At 48.2% G+C, this 23,653-nt stretch overlaps 1 protein-coding gene across 1 annotated transcript in view; it reads right to left on the reverse strand.

Annotated features, from left to right (window-relative positions):
* The window catches only part of AJUBA (ajuba LIM protein), a 241,080-nt gene that overhangs the window by 112,136 nt on the left and 105,291 nt on the right, over positions 1-23,653 (reverse strand). Inside the window, exons 4-5 of the mRNA XM_085650699.1 lie at positions 12,789-12,851; positions 10,201-10,331 (exon numbers count right to left, since the gene is read on the reverse strand). Of these exons, the coding sequence (XP_085506825.1) occupies positions 10,201-10,331; positions 12,789-12,851 (194 nt within the window). The remainder of the gene's footprint in view (positions 1-10,200; positions 10,332-12,788; positions 12,852-23,653) is intronic.

Here is a 23,653-nt window from a genome sequence, read left to right on the forward strand (position 1 = left end):
TGCAGAGTGTGCTGGATTCGCGGTCTCTGGCTGGCAACAGAAGCTGCTGTGGGAGGGGGGCAGGAGCCTGTCCCTGGTTGGCTGGGCCCCCCCCCCCATCCTCAAGATGGTGGGGACTCGAGGTTGTGCTTCACCTCGCCTCCCCCACCTGAGGGGTGGTGTTGGCAGAGGTGGGCACACCTCCTTTCCTCACTTGTTTTTCTCACCGGTTCTTTCGCCCAAGTTGGGGGGGAACCAGTGGGCACTAGTTGCTGAAAGCAGCAATTGGTCTGGAGAGGCTCACAAAGGTGGCATGCCTTTGAAGCTTCTCCTTCGTGAACCCTGCCCATCCTGGGGGAGGAGGCTTGGCACCTCATCCCAGGATGTGCATTGTTTCAGGCCCCCCAGAGCAGCAGGCTCTCGACCCAGGGGTCCAGAAACATGTCTGGTGGTGGCAGCCTACACAGCCACTCAGTCAGGTCACTAGTAGTTGGTCGAATTTCAGGGGGCATCTCTAAGATGCCCTCTGTTGTGCATTTTACATTAAATCCCACACTGGCATCAGTATGGGTTTAATGTGCAGAGAAGTTTGATACCAAACTTCCAAGTCTTCAGTGTAGCCATTATGGTGCTGTGGAGTTCGTAATGACAAACTCCCAGCACCATATACTCTTTAATGGCAGCACTGCACTTACAGTACCCAGGAAAGGATTTGGGCTCATGCACCTGTACCCTCACCACTGGCATAGGGCACCCATCTAGAGGGGTGACTGATGTATGCCAGTGCAGTGGTTTGTGGGCATGGCACACAAGGATGTGTGCTGTGTCGACTCTTCACTTTGTTCTGCACCAAGGCACTCAGTCTGCAAAAGCAGTGTGTGAGTGTCAGGGTACAGGGCCTCTGAGGGTGGCACAATAAGTGCTGCAGCCCTTAGAGGCCTTCTCTAGTTACAGTGCCCTGGGTACCTGTGGTACCATTTACCAGGGGCTGATGTGGCCAGAGATGCCAATTGGGTTTAGGTTTCAATGCAGTTTTAGGGAAGGAACATAGGCCCGGAGACCAGATTAGCAGGAGCCCAGGGCAAAGAAGATCAGCAATTCAGCAAAAAGTGGGGGCATACCATGCAAGAAAGAGGGCACTTTCTCACAGAAATCATATCTTCATTAAATGCAAAAAACCTTGCATTCTATAGTGATTCCCTAACATGTGAGGGGCAGCCCTACTTCCTTCCCTATAAATCTCTGTTAAGGACACACGATTCAATTCAGCACAGGAAGCTGCAACACGCCTAGTAAATCTTCCTAGAATCTTATCTGGCGAAGGAAGTTTAGCCATCTCAAAAGCTAAGGCAATCGTCACTCTCCGATCCACCTGCTCAGAGAAATCTTGGTAGCTCTATTATCCAGACCACAACTCCCAAAAGTCACAAATAGGTAGGCAAATTTCCTGAAATAATCTGTATGTTCTAAGTCAATCAACATAGCTTTCCTGATATCTAAAAGATAGCACTACACCTAATCCTGGGAGGAAGGTTGGAAGAAAGATTTCCTGATACCTACATGCCAAAGAGGTACTTTTAGGGTAAGGTGTAGGAAAGTACTCTTTTTTGATATGGTCACCCCGTTTTGCCTGGCATTCAATGAAATTTTGACAGAAAGTGCACTAGGTTCCTGATAGCCAGGTTCCCAGTGCCAGATCGCTTTCCCTAATTTGTAAAGTTATTTCACCAATTGGCAATACCCTCAGCACCCCCTTTAAGTCCCTAGTAAATGGAGCCCCTGATACCTACAGCAAGAAAGCTAAACAGGGTCCTTAAGGGCAGCAGCATGAATTTTGCCACACTAAGGGGCTCCTCACCAAGCCCATGCAGGCTGCGTGTCTTGGGACAGACAAAAGAGAAAACATGACATGGCAAACAACGCATGAAGTATAGGTAAGTCACTCCTACAGCAGGCCTTACAGTCCTACACTACACTATACTACATGTGTGGACATATATGCATCATTCAATTACTGCCTGTAAATGTGAGCAGGGAAGCCGTTTTAAGTACATGTGCTAGACCATGGGTACTCACAAACATTTGCCCAGGGGCCACAAATTACGGTTTGTGGTGTGACCGAGGGACACACTGATGCCAGCAGGGTGACTGTAGGGGGTCTGGGTGGGTCAGGGATTTTGTAATGAGGTTCAAAAACTTGTTCAATAAATGGGAACCCATTTATTTGCAGGTTAAAAAATGCTTGCCCATTTATTTAACATTTGTTTCTGAATATTAGTGGTCAGCAACTAAACAGCAGCTGGTTCTGCTGTTCACCAAGGGTGCCCGTACCCATCCCCATCCCCAGATTCTGCATGTGACTGGGATACCCCATTGGTATTATCGGTTCACCAAGGGGGCCGCATTAAAGGTCAAGAAGGCTGCAAGTGGCCCCCGGACCGTACTTTGATTATCACTGTGCTAGGCACTGGTAAAAACGATTTCCCCATCTACATGATGGCTACGCTGAAAGTTATGATGTTTAGTATCTAACATTTCATAGTAATAAACCCATAAACCCACACTGATTTCAGTGGTGGATTTATTAATACGTAGTACCCGGAGGGCACCTTAGAAGTGCCGCCTGAACACCTACCAGCCTCTAGTGTGATGGCGGACTGGTGTAGACCAGTCTGCCACCACAGACAGGTTTCTGCCCCCAAGGGGTGAGAGCCCATGCTCTCAGGAGGCCAAGAACAAAGCCTACTCCGGCATGGGGTGTTTTACATCCCCTCCAACAAGATGACCCGTAAATTAGCATTCCAAGGCAGGGAGCTTCACAGAGCCCACCACCTTTGGTATGCAATTCTGGCTTCCCCCAGAGGTGAGGGGATGCCATCGCCCGACCAGGGCCCTTTTGGCGACTGTACAGGTGGCAAAATTAGTAGTCAGACAGGCGTGTTCACCCTCAGGATAGTTCTACCTTTAAGGTGGGCTACTTGATGAGGACACAAAAATTAAAAGTCTACCATCTTGGTGATGGCAAAATTAGGAACTCTGGTCATATAGGGGGCATAGTGAACCCAGGGGAAAGTAGCCTATTGGACCCTACCCTACACTCCCCTAAATCGAGTATTTAGGGGAGCCCCAGTCACCAGGAAATCAGATCCTGCCGACCGGAAAGAAGAAGATGGTTCCTGAAGAGCCGCAAAAGCAAGAACAGAGGAGCAGCAACTGACTTTGCGCCAACCATGCCAGCCCGCCTGCTATCCTCTACAATGGTGCCTAAGAAGACTCGTCATGCAGTTGCTGTGCCTCCAAAAGCCTGGGAGGACTGCCAGTCCTTCACCCAAGACCCACGAATTCATGTGGAGTAGCGTAGCTGCTACCCTGCACCCAGCAGGAACCCCAAGAGACCTGTGAGGACTTAAGAACGCCAAAAACCTAACACCTGAAAGCACCACTGCACCCGTGCCCCTAGCCAGAGTTGAAGAGGGCTAACGGTGCCAGCGTTGGCCTCCAACCCTCCAGAGACAAAGCTCATCTTGGATTTGCCCACAGTGAACTCTGACGCCGCCTGCAACATCATTGTGCAGACCCCCACTACCATGAGTGTCTCCGGTCGTGAAAACCCGATGCCTCGACACCTCTGCACCCGGCTGCCCTGGCTCAAGGAGAAGACCAATGGTGTCCCCACATCCTCGAGCATAGTGATACCTGAGCCCCCTGGTTAGTTCAGATGGACTGGCCCCCCAATCCCAGCCTGCAGCGATGTTGTGACCGGACCAATCCCCATAAATGTACACGGGGCACCCGATGCTATATAGCACCTCTGCCTCTGGCCGCCCCAGTGCTGCCCGAGGTGACCTGTTGGTGCTGCCTTGGACCTTGCTCCATACTCACCTCAAGTCCAGAAGACTGGTCCTGTACGTTGCTGTGAAGTACCTGTATGCAGTGTATGTACTTCCTTCATAGGATAACATAACATGGAGGGGCGGGCGGGGGGAGGCAGGGGAAGGGCTTCCCCCTTCCCCTGCCTACCCTAGGGGGGGCACATTAAAGGGCGGCCCACGTGGGTGGGTGCTAGGATGGCCGAGAGCCGTCCGACGCACACACCCACCGTGACGTCGGACAACTCCCGGCCGTCCGACACACGGAACGGGTTAAGAGATTTGACAGGTGTCTTATTACAGAGATCTATGCTCCAAGGCCAGGCGTCAATGCAAGACAAAACAGCAGGGCAAAAGTTGGGAGGCGGAGCTAGGACGCGCACTAACAGCCAAAGACTGCTCAGATATCTAGTACCAAGCCAGGCACACGGCGTGCAACATGGAAACCCGCAAACAGCATACAAAATAGTTTGGTATTGGTACCTCACTCCCGCCTGACTCAGGAAATGGTGCCCGGAACGCACAAAGGTGTGCTGGAGGGGCTTCAGCAGGACTGGCACCTTACTGCTCTTACTGTGGAAATGTCTGAAGCTGATCAGCTTTTGAGAGAATACTTGTTGATTGGGGAGAGGATGTAGCCTTACGGCTAGAGCGGTCGACCTCAAAGCTGGGGAACCGGGTTCAAATCCCTGCAACGACGCTCAACATCCTGTGATTCTGGGCAAATCACTTAATCTCCCCGTGCCTAACAAAAATGAATGTGTCCATCTGTAATGAAACTGGTGCTCATGTAAAGCGCTCTGATACCAGATTTCTCTGGTCTAGTTTGCGCTATATAAAACTCTAAGAAATAAAAAAATAACCACTTCAGAAATTAGATTGTGTCACTTTTTTAAAACTATAAACATTTCTAACTCGAAATGTACTTATCTGATTTGGATGATCTTGGTGCCTAAAATTATATAAAGATAAGTGCTATTTTATAAATTGGTGTAGATATCCTTATTGAGTCCGGTGTACTGGGTGTATACAGCAGATGTCTAACACTCCTCTCTGATAAGCCTAAGGCTGCTCGACCACACGACCGCCTAAGAGAGCATCTTGTGATTGCTCGTGATTGCCCCCGTCCACTTATAAGGGATACCTGGACTCTTTACACAGTATACCTCTTTTTGGTATAATATATAAAGAGCCAGCATCCTACATTAGGCTTCAGAACAATCCTATCCCATAGAATTCTTAGATAAGTTGGTTTACCGAAAACTGCAACTAGCTCTCCGAATCTTCTTGCAAATGTTATCGCAACTACAAATACAACTTAAATGTGGAGATTTTTAACACAATGGACCTAAAAGGTCTGGTAAGTCCCAAGGAGGGAAGAAAACTTTAACTACAGGTCTGGATAAAGGAATCCTTCTAAGTAATCTATAACACAACTGTTCATCCTCCAAAAATCATCCACGGGGATATCTAAGGGCACTAATCCCTGCCCACTGGGTACTTAAAGCAAAAACAGCCAATACTTTTTCAAAACCGTCAAAAAGACATTGCAGAACCATGTTGATGTCACATTTCACAGCAGAAACATATTACCTTGAATACCATGACTGAAAATTCTTCCAATGCTTAGACTAAGCCTTAAATGTGGAAGAACATCTTGACTGCTGAATGGACAAAACGGGAATTTGTTTCCTTAAGAACCCAGCCCTTTCAATCTCAAAGCTGAGACATCAAAATTTCAAAGAGGAATGCACCCAGTGATGGAACAGAAGGGGGTGAGTGGAATCCTCCAGGGAGCGGATTGAGCCATAGAAAGAAGACGAGGGAGCCAGGATCTCAGAAGGCAGAATGGCATCATTACTATCACATCCAACATGTAAACTTTAACATCAAAAGATTTCAGCTCCAGCATTTGCAGAACGTCCTCTTCAATGTTTGTCTGATTTACCCTATATACTCTCTCATATTGCTATGGTCATGAGGTTACTGCTCCCTTTGCCTCAGCCTAAACCGCTCTATATTTCCCTATGTATGGATACAGCTTTTACTGTGCCCTTCCAGCCCTTGAGCTAATCATCTGTTTCTTTCTGAAGCAGGGCTATAGCAGTAGCCTTTCGGGTAATAGTCTTTTTGGCAACAGAATGCTTACCTGATTCTACCGTCGATCAAAAGTACCGAATATATCACTGTCGCACATGCAAATAATGTTTCTTTCTACAGTTCTGCCTCCTCAGATTGCATGCCTTCGCATAAGTCTTCTCTATATTTCCTTGAAAATTGACCTTAACTTAAAACTTCAAATTGTTGTCTCTGCTTTTATTTCAAATGACCCTCTACTTACTTTCCATCCACCGGCACTTATTTTACTCATCAGACATTGATGAGAGCTAGAGAGGTAAAAAACACACAAAGAAGAAAGAAGGAGAAAGACGGAACAGCCATTACAAAGGAAGAAAGCAAGAGTGAGATAAGTGGTAAGCAGTGTCTGGTAGTAAATTAGAGAGGACTGAGGTAGATTCAATCTTATGCAGCTTTGTTATTTGGGACACCGATGTTTAATAGTACCGGACGAGGGCTTCAGAGCAAAGCTTTGGGCACTGGAACTTATTTTTTTCTCCAAACTAAGTACTACCTCTGCATGCTCCCTCTCTCCGAGGACAGCTCACATGCATGGTTGCCTTAATCACTATTATTGGATTTCTGCAAATTGCCCACACCCTACTTCAAAGATCACAACCTGTTGTTTAAAAGATGTATCACTGCACCCTAACAATAATTAATCTCCTGTAGCTCATGTATTAATACGTTAACGATTTGCATGGATTCACATACCCCCTCTCTCACTAAAGATTACATCTAACTCCTATTCATTTGATTTACCGTTTAGAAACTGGAGCAAATGAATGGAACAGTTTCCTTAAGAGCACAAGGCTAACCCCAATAACCAACAATAACCAGAAGAAAAAAAACACCTTGGGCTCTAGAGCAGCATGCTGCCCAGAGTCAAGCGCTTTAACCCTTTGTCAAGGGTAGTAAGTGCTACATAAATGCAATTACAATACCATATATGTCCTTCTTGGCCTTAACTAAAACTAATAACATAACACTGAGGAGTCTTGCAGTTGAATTAGATCATTTAGTCTGTATAATAGTCCCGATATACTACTTGACACTCTTCACTCGCATAAGAAAGTGCTGCTGTGGGTAATGGCCATCGCCAAAAATGTACAAGGCCACAGCAATAAACAACCCATCACCACTGAACAGGCATGGAATAACTGAAGAGATCTACCACATGCCACAGCCAATGGAAGGATTTAATTTAGTCCACCACTGTAGGTTGCGATAAGGTACCTACTATGAACGCTTCTTGAAATCTCACAATGGGAATCAAAAAACAAAAGTCTATCTGAGCAAATCTCTCTACCATTTCTCCCTCCAACCTATCGCTGGTCAGAACCATAAACTTTAAACAAAATATCTCAGGATCGACAACTTAGGTAAGTAACCAGCTAAATGGAATATAATCATAGAAAATACAATAAAGGGATCTCCAAAACTGGCCAAAGATTAGAGCTTGCTGAAAACAATAAACTGTGTGCCTCTCCCATCCTTTTTCATCCATCACACTGCTAAGCGATGCATCCCAAAACGAGATAACCGCACCTCTGTGGTAATTTACATGACCTGGAAACACTTCCCATATAGGACAGCACATTCATCCTACACAGTGTAGAGTGCTGCCTATGTAGGCAAGCGCTTCAGGGCCCCATACCGGTAGTAAGTGCTATATAAATGTTCTAATACAATCATATTACATTAATATTAGTTCTAATAGGCGTGGTGGGATATTATATTTCAACTCTCTCCATTATTTCTAAGCGAGTGAAGTACCTGTGAGGAGTCATGTGTGAGCTTTATGCATTCCAAGGCTGGGCTGGAGTACATTTGAACCTGTTTTGACATCTATGGAATGCAGCCTTTTGTGGGTATGTGATATTATAAGCATCTCTTTTCCCCTTACCCCTGCCATTTAGTATTACGTTTTCCCCATTTTGTAGCCACTTCCCCTTGTATCTCCCACATCTACTGCAAACACCCATACCTATGTATGCAGAGATCTCTGTAAACTAGGTTAAGAAAAGATAGGAGATAGCTGTAGGTTTGTGAACAGCACCGTACATGAGTAGTACTAGTTTACATACTAAACAAGCATTGGCATAGCCAATAGTTCTCGCCTTTGGGACCTTATCAGTGCTTAATTTGCGCCGGTGCTTTCCGGTGCTCAGCACCGGCACCTAACTGTTCGAAGTATGGTGTTGACAGTCTACCACGTGGTGGCGCTGCTCATCTAATTTAGAGATGAGCAGAACAACGGTTGTTTAGAAATACAATGTACATTAAAATTTACTAATACCTGCCTCCCCAGCCATTCCTTTAGCTTTGGAGACCTGGAATAATCTGAACTGTCTCCCTTGCAGGCGAGAGAGATTGTTAGTAGTTGTTTTGGCAGCGATGACAAGGGCGATGTGTGGTGGAAGCTGCAGTGGCCTCCTGGTCAGAGCCCTGGCACTTAACATTTTACAAATGAACCACTAGACCTTATAAGTGTTTAGCTATGCAACAGTTGCATAACTAAATACTTATAAGGTCCCAAAGGCGAGACCTATTGGCTATGCAAAGCGGCCATGCGGCCGCGAAAGTGAAAGTAATCGTGATCACGATCCGAAAATGAAAGTAATCGCGGTAATGCGCGAAAATGAAAGTAATCGCGGTAAAGCGTGGTGCGCGCGCACATGCACTGTAGCTCTATGCTGGCCTGGTAGCACTTTTTGGAGCCCTCTCAATAAGTCTCGCCAGACCAGCGCATGCGCTGGGTCAGGCGAGACCTAAAAATCTAGTCTATGAATACATATCAATATATTTTTACCAGCCTTGACATGAAAATACCGACCAAGTTGGTAACATACTGGTCAGCTATAAACCCTAATAGCAAGCAGAACGCATGTTCAGGGAGTGGTTAAGGTTGACACACGTGTCTACAAGGGCATTATTTACCATGAAGTGACTATTTTGTTGTTCCAGGATCTGGAACGATATCCCTGTTTGCATTAGGAATGCCCGGGCCCTGCCCGAACTTAACAATTTGTTTAACAAGCATTGGCATAGCCATTAGGTCTCGCCTTTGGGACCTTATAAGTGTTTAACCATGCAACAGTTGCATAACTAAACACTTATAAGGTCCCAAAAGCGAGACCTATTGGCTATGCCAATGCTTGTTTTAACTGCTGCAATCCATTGAAGCCTCGGCCGCGAAAGTGATCGCGATCAAAGATCAAAACGGCCGTGCGGCCGCGAATGTGACAGTAATCGCGGTAAAGCGCGACACGCGCGCCCGCGCACATGCACTGTATGTCTACGCTGGCCTGGTAGCACTTTTTGGAGCACTCACAAAATGTCTCGCCAGACCAGCGCATGCGCTGGGTCAGGCGAGATCTAAAAAACACTATATCATGAAACAGCAGACCCCTGCTCCCACAAACCAAACACCTCTGCAGTTAATCGCTGAATGTATCCTTGCCTTCGACTCTACAGTGCTTTGCTGCCTTTTTGCTATGTTCTTGCCATAAAAACAACACACATACTTGCATAAGTTTCGGGGAGACCAAGAAGCCTTGAAGCAAAGGACCACCGCCTATAGTATAAAGTGAAGCATACTCTACCCCAGCTTTCGGCCGGATTTCCAATCTGGAAATGCTTACGAGACTCTTCCTTTCCCAGTTCAGGTATGTCCTGAAAGCGGACTATCTCAAATGTGAGAACTACACTGCCTGCAAAATATCCCCTCACCCCACTCCGATATTGGTGCTAGCACACTGATGACTCTGCTACCATAACCCTAACGTAAATATGTAACTATTAAATGCTTCTCTGTGCGATGTACTGTCTTTTGCTTGGTTTAATTCTTTATCAATCATGTCTATATGTTGCCAACCTACCACCAACATACTTATGCTCTGCATTCTCTTCACAGAGCATTTGTCTGCACCACTCTTGCTTCAAAGAAATATAAGACAAAAATGCTGAAACAAAATGCAGAAAGGATTAACATACTGGGTGAGTTATTGAGGGTGAGAAATGGACTGCGTGTGCCGATAAAAGTGGGAGGCCTGTAGGAATACCACGCAGCACGACGTAAGTTGTGTGGTGACACAGGAGGGCACTGTGTGGTTCCTGTGATTATAAACATAATACTGTGACCTGAATCTTAGGTGGGGAGCCTTCACACCATACACCTTGCATGCACGCCTGTACTTAAGGATGAGAGAGGTGCGAGGGCAGAGGTGCTCACTTGTGGAAGTCGGTCACGCAGTAGACCTTGTTGTTGAAGTCCACCATGAACGGGATGCCATCCAGCTTCTTGTTACAGACCACACAGCGAAAGCAGCCGGGGTGGAAGGTCTTCCCCAAAGCAGGCAGGATCTAGAGGGAGCACAAAGAGCATGCGACTGAATATGACTGACTGCAGCATAACCGGGCACTTCAGCAGACTACTACAGCACTCAAGCCTGACATACAAGTGCGCTTTTGAGATTCTACCCATACACTCCCTGTTCGGTCCTAGGGTGTTGTGGCTTTTTGTAACTGCAAACAGATCCTGACCAATGATATCCATGCATACTTCAGCATAATGCCAAGAGCAGGCTTGTGACTGACTGTACTTGGAGACTATTCTCGCTGCTACAGAATCAGCAAAGTGGTGGTCAATCAAAGTAACGTGTACTTATCACTGCATGCCAAGAAGCAGGGCAAACGACGCAAAGAGGCCCTGTATTCATCAGACTGCAGTTCTGTCTGTGTGCTTAGGTGTGTCTGGTGTTGTGCTTTGACAGGTGTTTCAGAGAAGGGAAACAATTACAAATCTATGTAACACCTCATAAGATTTATCAATAGTGGTACTTGCTCCAGCACTGGTGGATCCTACAGAGGCCAGGTATGACATACTGGAGTGCCCCAGGCCTGAATAACCAAACGTCCAACCACCCAAGCATGACCAACTAGCCTTGCCTACTAAAACACCCCTGCTATGTAAAGCACCCCAGTTTATCTTACTACTGCACCAGCCTGACCTACCAAAATTCCTAAGTCTGGCAAACTACAGCACCACACAAGGCTGGCATACTTCAGCAGCCCAACCAGCAACACTATAGGACCTCACAAGCGCAACATCTCATCTATCAAAGCTTTTCAGTATGACTTACAGCACCCAACCCTGACCTACCAGAGTGCATAGGAAAAACACAAGAAGATGATGGATAGAGCGCTGAAACTTTTCAGACACTCACCCCTAGTCATAGATCTGGGTTGAATTCATCGTCGTTCTTTACCTCACTTCGCCATTCCAGTTCTGACCCAGTCATCTGCAAATCAGTCTTGACGCTGTTCCTCATGGGAACAGTTGAGCCGGAACTGCCAAGCCAGGTCTTCCCTGGACCGGAAACAAGCCTCCTGGAACCGGTTTCGGGGTAACACCCCTCATCAGGCAGGTTAGCTTGAATCCAGTGGCAAAATGAGATAGGGACCCACGTCTGGGCACACCCTGCCAACTTAGGGCGAACAAAGCAAACACAAGGAGATTATGGACAGAGCGCTGAAACTTTACAGACACTCCCCTCCAGTCCCAGATCTGGGTTGAATCTATCATTGTTATGGCTTGGCAGTTCGGGCTAGACTGTTCCCATGAGGCACAGGGTCAAGACTGATTTGCATATGGCTGGGTCTGAACTGCGGTGGCGAAGTGAGCTAAAAAATGATGATGAACTAAACCCAGATCTGTGACTGAGATTGAGTGTCTGAAAAGTTTCAGTGCTCTGTTCATCATCTCTTTGTGTTTGCTTTGTTCGCCCCAAGTTGGCAGGGTATGCCCAGACTTGGTTCCCTTGCTCACTTTGCCATTGGATTCAAGCTAGGCTGGCTGATGAGGGGTGTTACCCCGAAACTGGTCTCAGGATGCTTGTTTCCGGTCCAGGCAAGACATGGCTTGACAGTTCTGGCTGGAATGTTCCCATGATGAACAGGGTCAAGACTGATTTGCATATGGCTGGGTCTGAACTGGGGTGGCGAAGTGAGCTATAGAACGATAATGGATTCAACCCAGATCTGTGACTGGGGCTGAGTGTCTGAAAAGTTTCAGCGCTTCGTCCATCATCTCCTTGTGTATGCGACCCGAGTGAATACCTGCAGCTCCACAAGCGCAACTCAACTTACTTGACTACAAGCCCCCGAAACCAATCTACTTTAGCACCCTAGGTAGGGTCTGTAATACCTCAAACCTTGACTTCTACAACAGCAGAAGTCAAACCTACAGCATCACCTGTTATTACAGTACTGAGACACACGGCTCTAGCCATGCACCTCAATACTATCCTTCAACACCTCTTGCTATATCTGCACATACCACAATTAAAGCTCTGCAGGTGCACTTCAGCTGTATGACATGCAACCCCTGCTCTTGCAGTACTGGGACCAGGCACAGCGCTGCAAGAATAGTCCAATAGTGACATGTAACAGGATCTACTATTCCAATAGTGGAATCAGAATCAAAGCTCTGATAATGTACCTCACTCCGAACCAACAATGCCCGCTTGGCACCCACATTTGCTCTGATAATTCACATCACTGACACACACACACAAAGCTCCTTTATGGCACCTCAATCTTCTACTTTCAGACACACACACACACACACACACAGCTCAGGTTCACAATCTACAGGGCTCCGTAAGAGGAAGAATCCTGCCAGGGTAGATTGGGGCATCCCAGGTACCTCATTAACAGCAAGCCTATTACTAAGGAACTCAAGGAGTTCAGGCATGTACCTCAAGTCAGATCTACAAATCCTTTGTCTGTAACTGCACACAACGTGCAGCAAATACTCACTTTTTCCAAAATTAGGTGGCCGCACATACAGCATTTTTCAGCAGCTTCCTGAAAGCCTGAAAACTAGAGAAAATAGAAAAATGCACCAAGTTTATGATACAACAAAGGGAAGAAGACATTTGGTGGAGATGATATGAAAGAATCCTCTTGCGCTATTTACCAGTCCTTACATATTAATTGCCAGTCAACTCCCGCCTATCACCAACAAGGTAGCAGTCATCATGAGGTTCATAAACATTTCTCACAAGTTGTTTTCTCACATCATTCACCAGGCAGTCCGCACTCCTAGCTTACCAGCAGTTCTGACACATGACTTACAAAGCAGTCCACGCACTTCACTCACAAGGAACCCCTTGTCCTTCGCTCATCAGGTAATCCAAAACATCCCTGAGAATGTATTTCTAGTACAATTCTCTCAGGGTAGCCATCACACATTCCTCACCAATATGTCCCCACACATCCCTCACCAGTGATTCTTCACATATCACTTGCCAGGCAGTGGATATATAGTACTCAACAGGCAGCTCACCTGATGTCCCTCACAGTGTTACCAGGCAGCTCTTACACCACACACTTGCGGTACAACACTCACCTGGCAGCCATCGTACCAATCACCAGCCGACCCTGGCACGTCATCCGCCAGATATCCATGCGCAATGTTCATCAGGCAGACCTCACACATTGCTCATTAGTTCTGCAGCATTGGATCTCTCATAGATTTGCATGCTTTAATCTTTAACAGTTGTCAGGCTGCAAATATCTGGTACTTTTAAAATTGCAATAAACTGTGTTACAATGGTGAGAGGCCCAACAACAGTGTTTGATTAGAGGCACACCCACCTCATTTGCAACAACCAAAACTTCAGCCAATGAGATGCATGTGCCGGGCTCTCAAGTCCCACTACCAGCCACCTTAGCTCAGATTTCTACCACATATTTGATGGAGTCCCTGCAAAAGCTATGCTCTTTGCATTCTAAAACACATTGACTGGATTTTCAATGTTTTCTTGATCTTCCCTGGACTACAGCCAGCCCTAGCTTCAGCTACACTCAGCTGTGAGTTATTGTAGGGTACTTTTATATTCTCCAAACTATCATCATGGCAGATAAGGAGAAACTTCAAAACCTGTTAACCCTGTGGAAAAAGATCTATGCAGATTATTCCCACTTACGGAATATTTAGTGCCTATGTCCATCTGATAATGCTTCACAGTATGACATCAGCAACCCCTAAAAGACTCTGAATGATAGGGTAAGAAGACTGGCCCTCTATAACCTCAAAAGCAACAGCATTTCCGCCTCTACCAGGGATGCCTCCTCGTGAGGAGATGATTCCATACAAAGGACCCCATAAACCACTTTTACAAAGGTGGCGTGCAAGAGACAGCACCCTGAACCTCAAGCACTGGAGTTCTTCAATGAAGTTCCTCTTTACAATTCCTCAGAAAAGGTGTCAAAAACAGTTTTGGAACACCCTGCACAAAAATGTCACAAAAAAAAGTTCTGAGGCCCTCTTAATCTTACCACCTAAACTGTTGTAGATATGGAGTCCACCATCATCAATAAGGAAGCTACCGTTGTCAGGACCCATCCTGCGACACCACCGACAACGATAGCCTATTGCTGACGACCACACACTGCCGTTGTTAACATCACAGGCACCCATCCTGTAGCTGAACAAGAAGACTCAGTCATGATGAACAGATGATAAAAGCATCAATGATGATCTCATCACTACCAAAGACCCCGTTGATAACCTCGAAGAGACCACTACTATTTCCAACACCAGCAGTGACACTATCAAGGAAAGCATTTTCACAATTACTGAATATTCTGATCTTTTACTCGCAATCACTGCTAAAAGAGTCAACTTATTTGGTAGTATATAACCTGGATTCAGAAGGTTTAGTTGATATCAGCATTCAGGAACAAGCTTCAAATAGGACACTGATAAGCCCCACATTCCACTGAATAAAACTGGTTATTTTAAAATTATTAACATAATATTAAGTAAATAATCTTTTTAATTTAAACTATTCAATGTAATTAAATACAAATATTTTAAAGTTAAAATGTAAACATTGAGCTATTATTTTAATAATGCATTTTTTTTTTACTAAAATGGGATAGAGCTTTTGTTGGTGGAATGGGTGGCTAGTGTTTTTGGATTATGATGAAAAAGTAAATATTGGGGATTGTTGTATGTATCCAAAGTACTATTTGTAATACTAATTCAAATTAATTTAAATGAAAAACTGTGGTTCACTATTTAGGCTGCTTTTTGAGTTACGTATACTCATGTTCTTAAGTGAACGAGCATTGGCATAGCCAATAGGTCTCACTTTAGGGACCTTCGAAGTATTTAGTTATGCAGCACAATATCCTTGGTGCAACCACATCAACTGTTGCGTGGCTAAACACTTATAAGGTCCCAAAGGCGAGACCTATTGTCTATGCCAATGCTTGGTGTGGTTGTGTGTGTGTGTGGTTGCCTGTGTGTGGTTGTGTGTGTGCGTGGTTGTCTGTGTGCGTGGTTGTGTGTTTGCGTGGCTGTGTGTGTGCGTTGTTGTGTGTGCGCGTGGTTGTGTGTGCGTGGCTGTATGTGTGCGTGGTTGTGTGCGTGTGTGGTTGTGTGTGTGTGGTTGTGTGTGTATGGTTGTGTGTGGTTGTGTGTGTATGGTTGTGTGTGGTTGTGGGTGTGGTTGTGGGTGCAGTTGTGGGTGTGTGTGTGTGTGTGTGTGTGGTTGTATGTGGTTGTGTGTGTGGTTGTGAGTGTGTGGTTGTGTGTGGTTGTGGTTGTGTGGTTGTGTGTGTTGTTGTGTGTGTGGTTGTGTGTGTGGTTTTGTGTATGGTTGTGTGTATGGTTGTGGTTGCGTCTGTGTGGTTGTGTGTCGGTGCGGTTGTGGGTGCAGGAGTGTTTGTGGGTGTGTGTGAATGTGTGGTTGGGTGTGGTTGTGTGTGTGAGTGTGTGGTTGTGTGTGGGTGCGGTTGTGGGTGCAGGTGTGGTTGTGGGTGTGTGTGTGAATGTGTGGTTGTGTGTGGTTGTGTGTGTGTGTGTGGTTGTGTGTGTGGTTGTGGTTGTGTGTGTGGTTGTGTGTGTGGTTGTGTGTGGTTGTGTGTGGGGTTGTGTGTGGTTGTGTGTGTGGTTGTGGTTGTGTGTGTGGTTGTGTGTGGTTGTGTGTGTGGTTGTGGTTGTGTGTGTGGTTGGGTGTGTGTGGTTGGGTGTGGTTGTGTGTATGGTTGTGGTTGTGTGTAGTTGTGTGTGTGGGTGGGTGTGGTTGTGTGTGGTTGTGGGTGTGGTTGTGTGTGGGTGTGGTGGTGTGTGGTTGTGTGTGGTTGTGTGTGTGTGGTTGTGTGTGTGTGGTTGTGGTTGTGTGGTTGTGGTGTGTGTGTGGTTGTGTGTGTTTGGGTGTGGTTGTGTGTGTGGGTGTGTGTGTGGTTGTGTGTGTGTGGTTGTGGGTGTGGTTGGGTGTGGTTGTGTGTGTGGTTGTGTGTGTGTGGTTGTGTGTGGGGCTGTGTGTGGGGTTGTGTGGGGGTTGTGTGTGGTTTGTGTGTGGTGGTGTGTGTGGTTGTGTGTGTGGTTGTGTGTGTGGTTGTGTGGTTGGGTGTGGTTGTGTGGGCAGTTGTGGTTGTGTGTTGTTGTGTGTGTGGTTGTGTTTCGGGATGTGTGGGGGTTGTGTGTGGTTTGTGTGTGGTTGTGTGTGTGGTGTGTGTGGTTCTGTGTGTGGTTGTGTGTGTGTGGTTGTGTGTGGTTGTGGGGTTGTGTGTGTGGTTGTGTGTGTGTGTTTGTGTGGTTGTGTGTGTGTGGTTTGTGTGCTTGTGGTTGTGTGTGTGTGGTTGTGTGTGTGGTTGTGATTGTGTGTGTGGTTGTGTGTGGTTGTGTGTGTGTGTGGTTGTGTATGTGTGGTTGTGTGTGTGGTTGTGTGTGTGTGGTTGTGTGTGTGGGTGTGTGTGTGTGGTTGTGTGGGTGCGGTTGGTTGTGTGTGTGTGTGGTTGTGTGTATGGTTGTGTGTAGTTGTGTGTGTGTGTGGTTGTGTGTGGTTGTGTGTGTGGTTGTGGTTGTGTGTGTGGTTGGGTGTGTGTGGTTGGGTGTGGTTGTGTGTATGGTTGTGGTTGTGTGTAGTTGTGTGTGTGGGTGGGTGTGGTTGTGTGTGGTTGTGGGTGTGGTTGTGTGTGGGTGTGGTGGTGTGTGGTTGTGTGTGGTTGTGTGTGTGTGGTTGTGTGTGTGTGGTTGTGGTTGTGTGGTTGTGGTGTGTGTGTGGTTGTGTGTGTTTGGGTGTGGTTGTGTGTGTGGGTGTGTGTGTGGTTGTGTGTGTGTGGTTGTGGGTGTGGTTGGGTGTGGTTGTGTGTGTGGTTGTGGTTGTGTGTGTGTGGTTGTGTGTGGGGCTGTGTGTGGGGTTGTGTGGGGGTTGTGTGTGGTTTGTGTGTGGTGGTGTGTGTGGTTGTGTGTGTGGTTGTGTGTGTGGTTGTGTGGTTGGGTGTGGTTGTGTGGGCGGTTGTGGTTGTGTGTTGTTGTGTGTGTGGTTGTGTTTCGGGATGTGTGGGGGTTGTGTGTGGTTTGTGTGTGGTTGTGTGTGTGGTGTGTGTGGTTCTGTGTGTGGTTGTGTGTGTGTGGTTGTGTGTGGTTGTGGGGTTGTGTGTGTGGTTGTGTGTGTGTGTTTGTGTGGTTGTGTGTGTGTGGTTTGTGTGCTTGTGGTTGTGTGTGTGTGGTTGTGTGTGGTTGTGATTGTGTGTGTGGTTGTGTGTGGTTGTGTGTGTGTGTGGTTGTGTATGTGTGGTTGTGTGTGTGGTTGTGTGTGTGTGGGTGTGTGTGTGGTTGTGTGGGTGCGGTTGGTTGTGTGTGTGTGTGGTTGTGTGTATGGTTGTGTGTAGTTGTGTGTGTGTGTGGTTGTGTGGGTGTTGTTGTGGGTGTGGTTGGGTGGTTGGGTGTGGGTGTGGTTGTGGGTGTGGGTGTGGTTGTGTGTGGTTGTGGGTGTGGTTGTGGGTGGTTGTGTGTGGTTGTGGGTGGTTGTGTGTGTGGTTGTGGGTGTGGTTGTGTGTGTGGTTGTGTGTGTGTGTTTGTTGTGTGTGTTGTGTGTGGTTGTGTGTGTTGTGTGTGTGGTTGTGTGTGTTGTGTGTGTGGTTGTGTGTGTGGTTGTGTGTGGGAGCAGGTGTGGTTAGAGGTGTGTGTGTGGATGTGTGGTTGTGTGTATGGTTGTGTGTGGTTGTGTGTGTGGTTGTGTGTGTGGTTGTGTGGTTGTGTGTGTGGTTGTGTGTGGGTATATGTGTGTGATTGTATGTGTGGTTGAGTGTGTGGTTGTGTGTGTGGTTGTGTGTGTGGTTGTGTGTGTGAGTGTATGTGTGGTTGTGTGCGTGGTTGTGTGTGTGCGTGGCTGTGTGTGTGCGTGGTTGTGTGTGTGCATGGTTGTGTGAATGTGTGGTTGTGTGTGTGTGGTTGTGTGTGTGGTTGTGTGTGTGGTTGTGTGCGTGGTTGTGTGTGTGATTGTATGTGTGGTTGTGTGCATGGTTGTGTGCGTGGCTGTGTGTGTGCGTGGTTGTGTGTGTGCGTGGTTGTGTGTGTGCGTGGTTGTGTGCGTGTGTGGTTGTGTGTGTGGTTGTGTGTGTGTGGTTGTGTGGTTGTGTGTGGTTGTGTGTGTGGTTGTGTGGTTGTGTGTGTGGGTGTGGTTGTGGGTGCAGTTGTGGGTGTGTGTGGTTGTGTGTGGTTGTGTGTGTGGTTGTGAGTGTGTGGTTGTGTGTGGTTGTGGTTGTGTGGTTGTGTGTGTTGTTGTGTGAGTGGTTGTGTGTGTAGCTGTGTGTGTGGTTTTGTGTATGGTTGTGTGTATGGTTGTGGTTGCATCTGTGTGGTTGTGTGTCAGTGCGGTTGTGGGTGCAGGTGTGGTTGTGGGTGTGTGTGAATGTGTGGTTGGGTGTGGTTGTGTGTGTGTGTGTGGTTGTGTGTGGGTGCGGTTGTGGGTGTAGGTGTGGTTGTGGGTGTGTGTGAATGTGTGGTTGTGTGTGGTTGTGGTTGTGTGTGTGTGGTTGTGTGTGTGGTAGTGTGTGTGGTTGTGTGTGTGGTTGTGTGTGTGTGGTTGTGTGTGTGGTTGTGTGTGTGGTTGTGTGTGGTTGTGGTTGTGTGTGTGGTTGTGTGTGTGGTTGTGTGTGGTTGTGTGTGTGGTTGTGGTTGTGTGTGTGGTTGTGTGTGGTTGGTTGTGGTTGTGTGTGTGTGGTTGTGTGTATGGTTGTGGTTGTGTGTAGTTGTGTGTGTGGGTGGGGGTGGTTGTGTGTGGTTGTGGGTGTGGTTGTGTGTGGGTGTGTGTGTGGTTGTGTATGTGGTTGTGTGTGTGGTTGTGTGATTGTGTGTGGTTGTGTGTGTGGTTGTGTGTGTGGTTGTGTGTGTTTAGTTGTGTGTGTGTGGTTGTGGGTGTGGTTGTGTGGTTGTTTGTGTGGTTGTGTGTGTTTGGGAGTGTTTGTGTGTGGTTGTGTGTGTGTGTGTGGTTGTATGTGGTTGTGTGTGTGGTTGTGAGTGTGTGGTTGTGTGTGGTTGTGTGGTTGTGTGTGTTTTTGTGTGTGTGGTTGTGTGTGTGGTTTTGTGTATGGTTGTGTGTATGGTTGTGCTTGCGTCTGTGTGGTTGTGTGTCGGTGCGGTTGTGGGTGCAGGTGTGTTTGTGGGTGTGTGTGAATGTGTGGTTGTGTGTGGTTGTGTGTGTGGTTGTGTGTGTGTGGTTGCGTGTGTGGATGTGTGTGGGGTTGTGTGTGGTTGTGTGTGGTTGTGGTTGTGTGTGTGGTTGTGTGTGGTTGTGTGTGTGGTTGTGGTTGTGGTTGGGTGTGTGTGGTTGGGTGTGGTTGTGTGTATGGTTGTGGTTGTGTGTAGTTGTGTGTGTGGTTGGGTGTGGTTGTGTGTGGTTGTGGGTGTGGTTGTGTGTGGGTGTGGTTGTGTGTGGTTGTGGTTGTGTGTGGTTGTGTGTGTGGTTGTGTGTGTGGTTGTGTGTGTGTGGTTGTGGTTGTGTGGTTGTGCTGTTGTTTGAGTGGTTGTGGTGTGTGTGTGTTTGGGTGTGGTTGTGTGTGGTTGTGTGTGTGGTTGTGTGTGTGTGGTTGTGGGTGTGGTTGGGTGTGGTTGTGTGTGTGGTTGTGGTTGTGTGTGTGGTTGTGTGTGGGGCTGTGTGTGGGGTTGTGTGGGGGGTTGTGTGTGGTTTGTGTGTGGTTGTGTGTGTGGTTGTGTGGTTGGGTGTGGTTGTGTGGGCGGTTGTGGTTGTGTGTGGTTGTGTGTGTGGTTGTGTTTCGGGTTGTGTGGGGGTTGTGTGTGGTTTGTGTGTGGTTGTGTGTGGTGTGTGTGGTTCTGTGTGTGGTTGTGTGTGGTTGTGGGGTTGTGTGTGTGGTTGTGTATGTGTGTGTGTGTGGTTGTGTGTGTGTGGTTTGTGTGCTTGTGGTTGTGTGTGTGTGGTTGTGTGTGTGGTTGTGATTATGTGTGTGGTTGTGTGTGGTTGTGTGTGTGTGTGGTTGTGTGTGTGTGTGGTTGTGTATGTGTGGTTGTGTGTATGGTTGTGTGTAGTTGTGTGTGTGTGTGGTTGTGTGGGTGTGGTTGTGGGTGTGGTTAGGTATGGGTGTGGTTGTGTGTGTGGTTGTGTGTGAGGTTGAGTGTGGTTGTGGGTGTGGTTGTGGGTGGTTGTGTGTGGTTGTGGGTGGTTGTGTGTGTGGTTGTGGGTGTGGTTGTGTGTGTGGTTGTGTGTCTGTGTGTTGTGTGTGGTTGTGTGTGTTGTGTGTGTGGTTGTGTGTGTGTGGTTGTGTGTTGTGTATGGTTGTGTGTGTTGTGTGTGTGGTTGTGTGTGTGGTTGTGTGTGTGGGAGCAGGTGTGGTTGCGGATGTGTGGTTGTGTGTGGTTGTGTGTGTGGTTGTGTGTGGTTGTGTGTGTGGTTGTGTGTGTGGTTGTGTGTGTGGGAGCAGGTGTGGTTGCGGATGTGTGGTTGTGTGTGGTTGTGTGTGTGGTTGTGTGTGGTTGTGTGTGTGGTTGTGTGTGTGGTTGTGTGTGTGGTCGTGTGTGTGTGGTTGTGTGTGGGTATATGTGTGTGATTGTATGTGTATGTTGAGTGTGTGGTTGTGTGTGTGGTTGTGTGAGTGGTTGTGTGTGTGATTGTATGTGTGGTTGTGTGCGTGGTTGTGTGTGCGTGGCTGTGTGTGTGCGTGGTTGTGTGTGTGCGTGGTTGTGTGTGTGCGTGGTTGTGTGCGTGTGTGGTTGTGTGCGCGTGGTTGTGTGTGTGGTTATGTGTGTGGTTGTGTGCGTGGTTGTGTGTGTGATTGTATGTGTGGTTGTGTGCATAGTTGTGTGCGTGGCTGTGTGTGTGCGTGGTTGTGTGTGTGCATGGTTGTATGTGTGCGTGGTTGTGTGCGTGTGTGGTTGTGTGGTTGTGTGTGTGGTTATGTGTGTGTGGTTGTGTGTGGTTGTGTGTGTGGTTGTGTGGTTGTGTGTGTGGGTGTGGTTGTGGTTGTGGGTGCGGTTGTGGGTGTGTGTGTGGTTGTGTGTGGTTGTGTGTGTGGTTGTGAGTGTGTGGTTGTGTGTGGTTGTGGTTGTGTGTGGTTGTGGTTGTGTGGTTGTGTGTGTTGTTGTGTGAGTGGTTGTGTGTGTAGCTGTGTGTGTGGTTTTGTGTATGGTTGTGTGTATGGTTGTGGTTGCATCTGTGTGGTTGTGTGTCGGTGCGGTTGTGGGTGCAGGTGTGGTTGTGGGTGTGTGTGAATGTGTGGTTGGGTGTGGTTGTGTGTGTGTGGTTGTGTGTGGGTGTGGTTGTGGGTGCAGGTGTGGTTGTGGGTGTGTGCTTGAATGTGTGGTTGTGTGTGTGTGTGTGGTTGTGTGTGTGTGGTTGTGTGTGTGTGGTTGTGTGTGTGGTTGTGTGTGTGGTTGTGTGTGTGTGGTTGTGTGTGGTTGTGTGTATGGTTGTGGTTGTGTGTAGTTGTGTGTGTGGGTGGGGGTGGTTGTGTGTGGTTGTGGTTGTGTGTGGTTGTGTGTGTGGTTGTGTGTGTGTGGTTGTGTGTGTGGTTGTGTGTTTGTGTGTGGTTGTGTGTGTGGGTGGGTGGGTTGTGTGTGTGGTTGTGTGTGTGTGGTTGTGTGGGTGTGGTTGTGGTTGTGTGTGTGTGGTTGTGTGTGGGGTTGTGTGTGTGGTTGTGTGTGTGGTTGTGTGTGTGTGGTTGTGTGGGTGGTTGTGTGTGGTTGTGTATGGTTGTGTTTGGGGTTGTGTGGGGGGATGTGTGTGGTTTGTGGTTGGTTTGTGTTTGGTTGTGTGTGTGGTTGTGTGTGTGTGGTTTGTGGTTGTGTGTGTGGTTGTGATTGTGTGTGTGGTTGTGGTTGTGTATGTGTGGTTGTGTGTGTGGTTGTGTGTGTGTGGTTGTGTGTGTGGGTGTGTGTGGTTGTGTGGGTGTGGTTGGTTGTGTGTGTGTGGTTGTGTGTAGTTGTGTGTGTGTGTGGTTATGTGGGTGTGGTTGTGGGTGTGGTTGGGTGGTTGGGTGTGGGTGTGGTTGTGTGTGTGGTTGTGTGTGGTTGTGGGTGTGGTTGTGGGTGGTTGTGTGTGGTTGTGGGTGGTTGTGTGTGTGGTTGTGGGTGTGGTTGTGTGTGTGTTGTGTGTGTTGTGTGTGTTGTGTGTGGTTGTGTGTGTTGTGTGTGTGGTTGTGTGTGTGGTTGTGTGTGTGGGAGCAGGTGTGGTTGCAGGTGTGTGTGTGGATGTGTGGTTGTGTGTGGTTGTGTGTGGTTGTGTGTGTGGTTGTGTGTGTGTGGTTGTGTGTGGGTATATGTGTGTGATTGTATGTGTGGTTGAGTGTGTGGTTGTGAGACCGGCCTCGTGGCGTGGGCCCTCCCGACCAGCAAAGTACACTACAACCACGCCGAACCTCGTGGACACGGCCTTCCGGCTCCCGTGGACCAACATCCCGAGGGCCGACCAGATCCCCAACACGCATGCCCGGCCGAGGGAGAACGAAACCCCCCCCCCAAACCAGACCGAGAGGCGCCGACTCTGTCACACCTCTGGACTTTTTCCCGAGGGAGGTTTCGAGCGGCCACCAGGCCCCCGGTGAGCGGGCGCCTCTCCTGCTGGGCGTCTGGGGTCCCTCCCGGACACATCTGAATAGATCAAGGGGCTGAGCGACAGGAAACCCCGACACATCGCCCCCCAGGCACGAGACCCCTCTCCGCGAGGACTCCGGACTTCAAAGAGGAGGGGGAGTATAACAAAGGGTGCTGAAGGGACGAGGGCAGAGAAGACCTGGACTGACGAGAGCCTGCGGACCTGGTCGCGGCTCGATCGCTCACCGAACAGAAGAAACGCTATCCGAACTCTGAAACCAACTGAGCCCTGCTGACGCCGTCGCGGCTCCTCGAATTCTGAACCATCTGAGCCCTGCTGACGCCGTCGCGGCTCCCCGAACGCTGAACCATCTGAGCCCTGCTGACGCAGTCGCGGCTCCTTGAATTCTGAACCATCTGAGCCCTGCTGACGCCGTCGCGGCTCCCCGAACGCTGAACCATCTGAGCCCTGCTGACGACGTCGCGGCTCCCTGAACTACGACCCTCCGGTGCCTGCTGAGTGACTCGCGGCACGCTCCTCCAAGAGAATCGGCAGAGATTGCCGAGAGAAGCAACATCCCCTCAGCTCGAGGATTGAGAGCTGTGCGCCGGATACCTCGCAGAGACACTGATTGAAAGACTGTCCTGCTACCCCTTTTCCCATCATCACAAGATCGCTGCCGCTTGTGGCATTAATTCTGCACCTGCCTGCCGGATCATAAAGATCCCTGACAACTACCGATAAAAGCTTATTGCCTTATAACGAACTACTGTGTGGTGTCCCTCTATCCGAAGAGAGAGTAAGCGCAGCGCGTGCGATCCTAGGTGCGAGACCCTT

Source organism: Triturus cristatus, chromosome 1_1 (assembly GCF_964204655.1).
Source record: "Triturus cristatus chromosome 1_1, aTriCri1.1, whole genome shotgun sequence".
NCBI classification, from domain to species: Eukaryota; Metazoa; Chordata; class Amphibia; order Caudata; family Salamandridae; genus Triturus; species Triturus cristatus.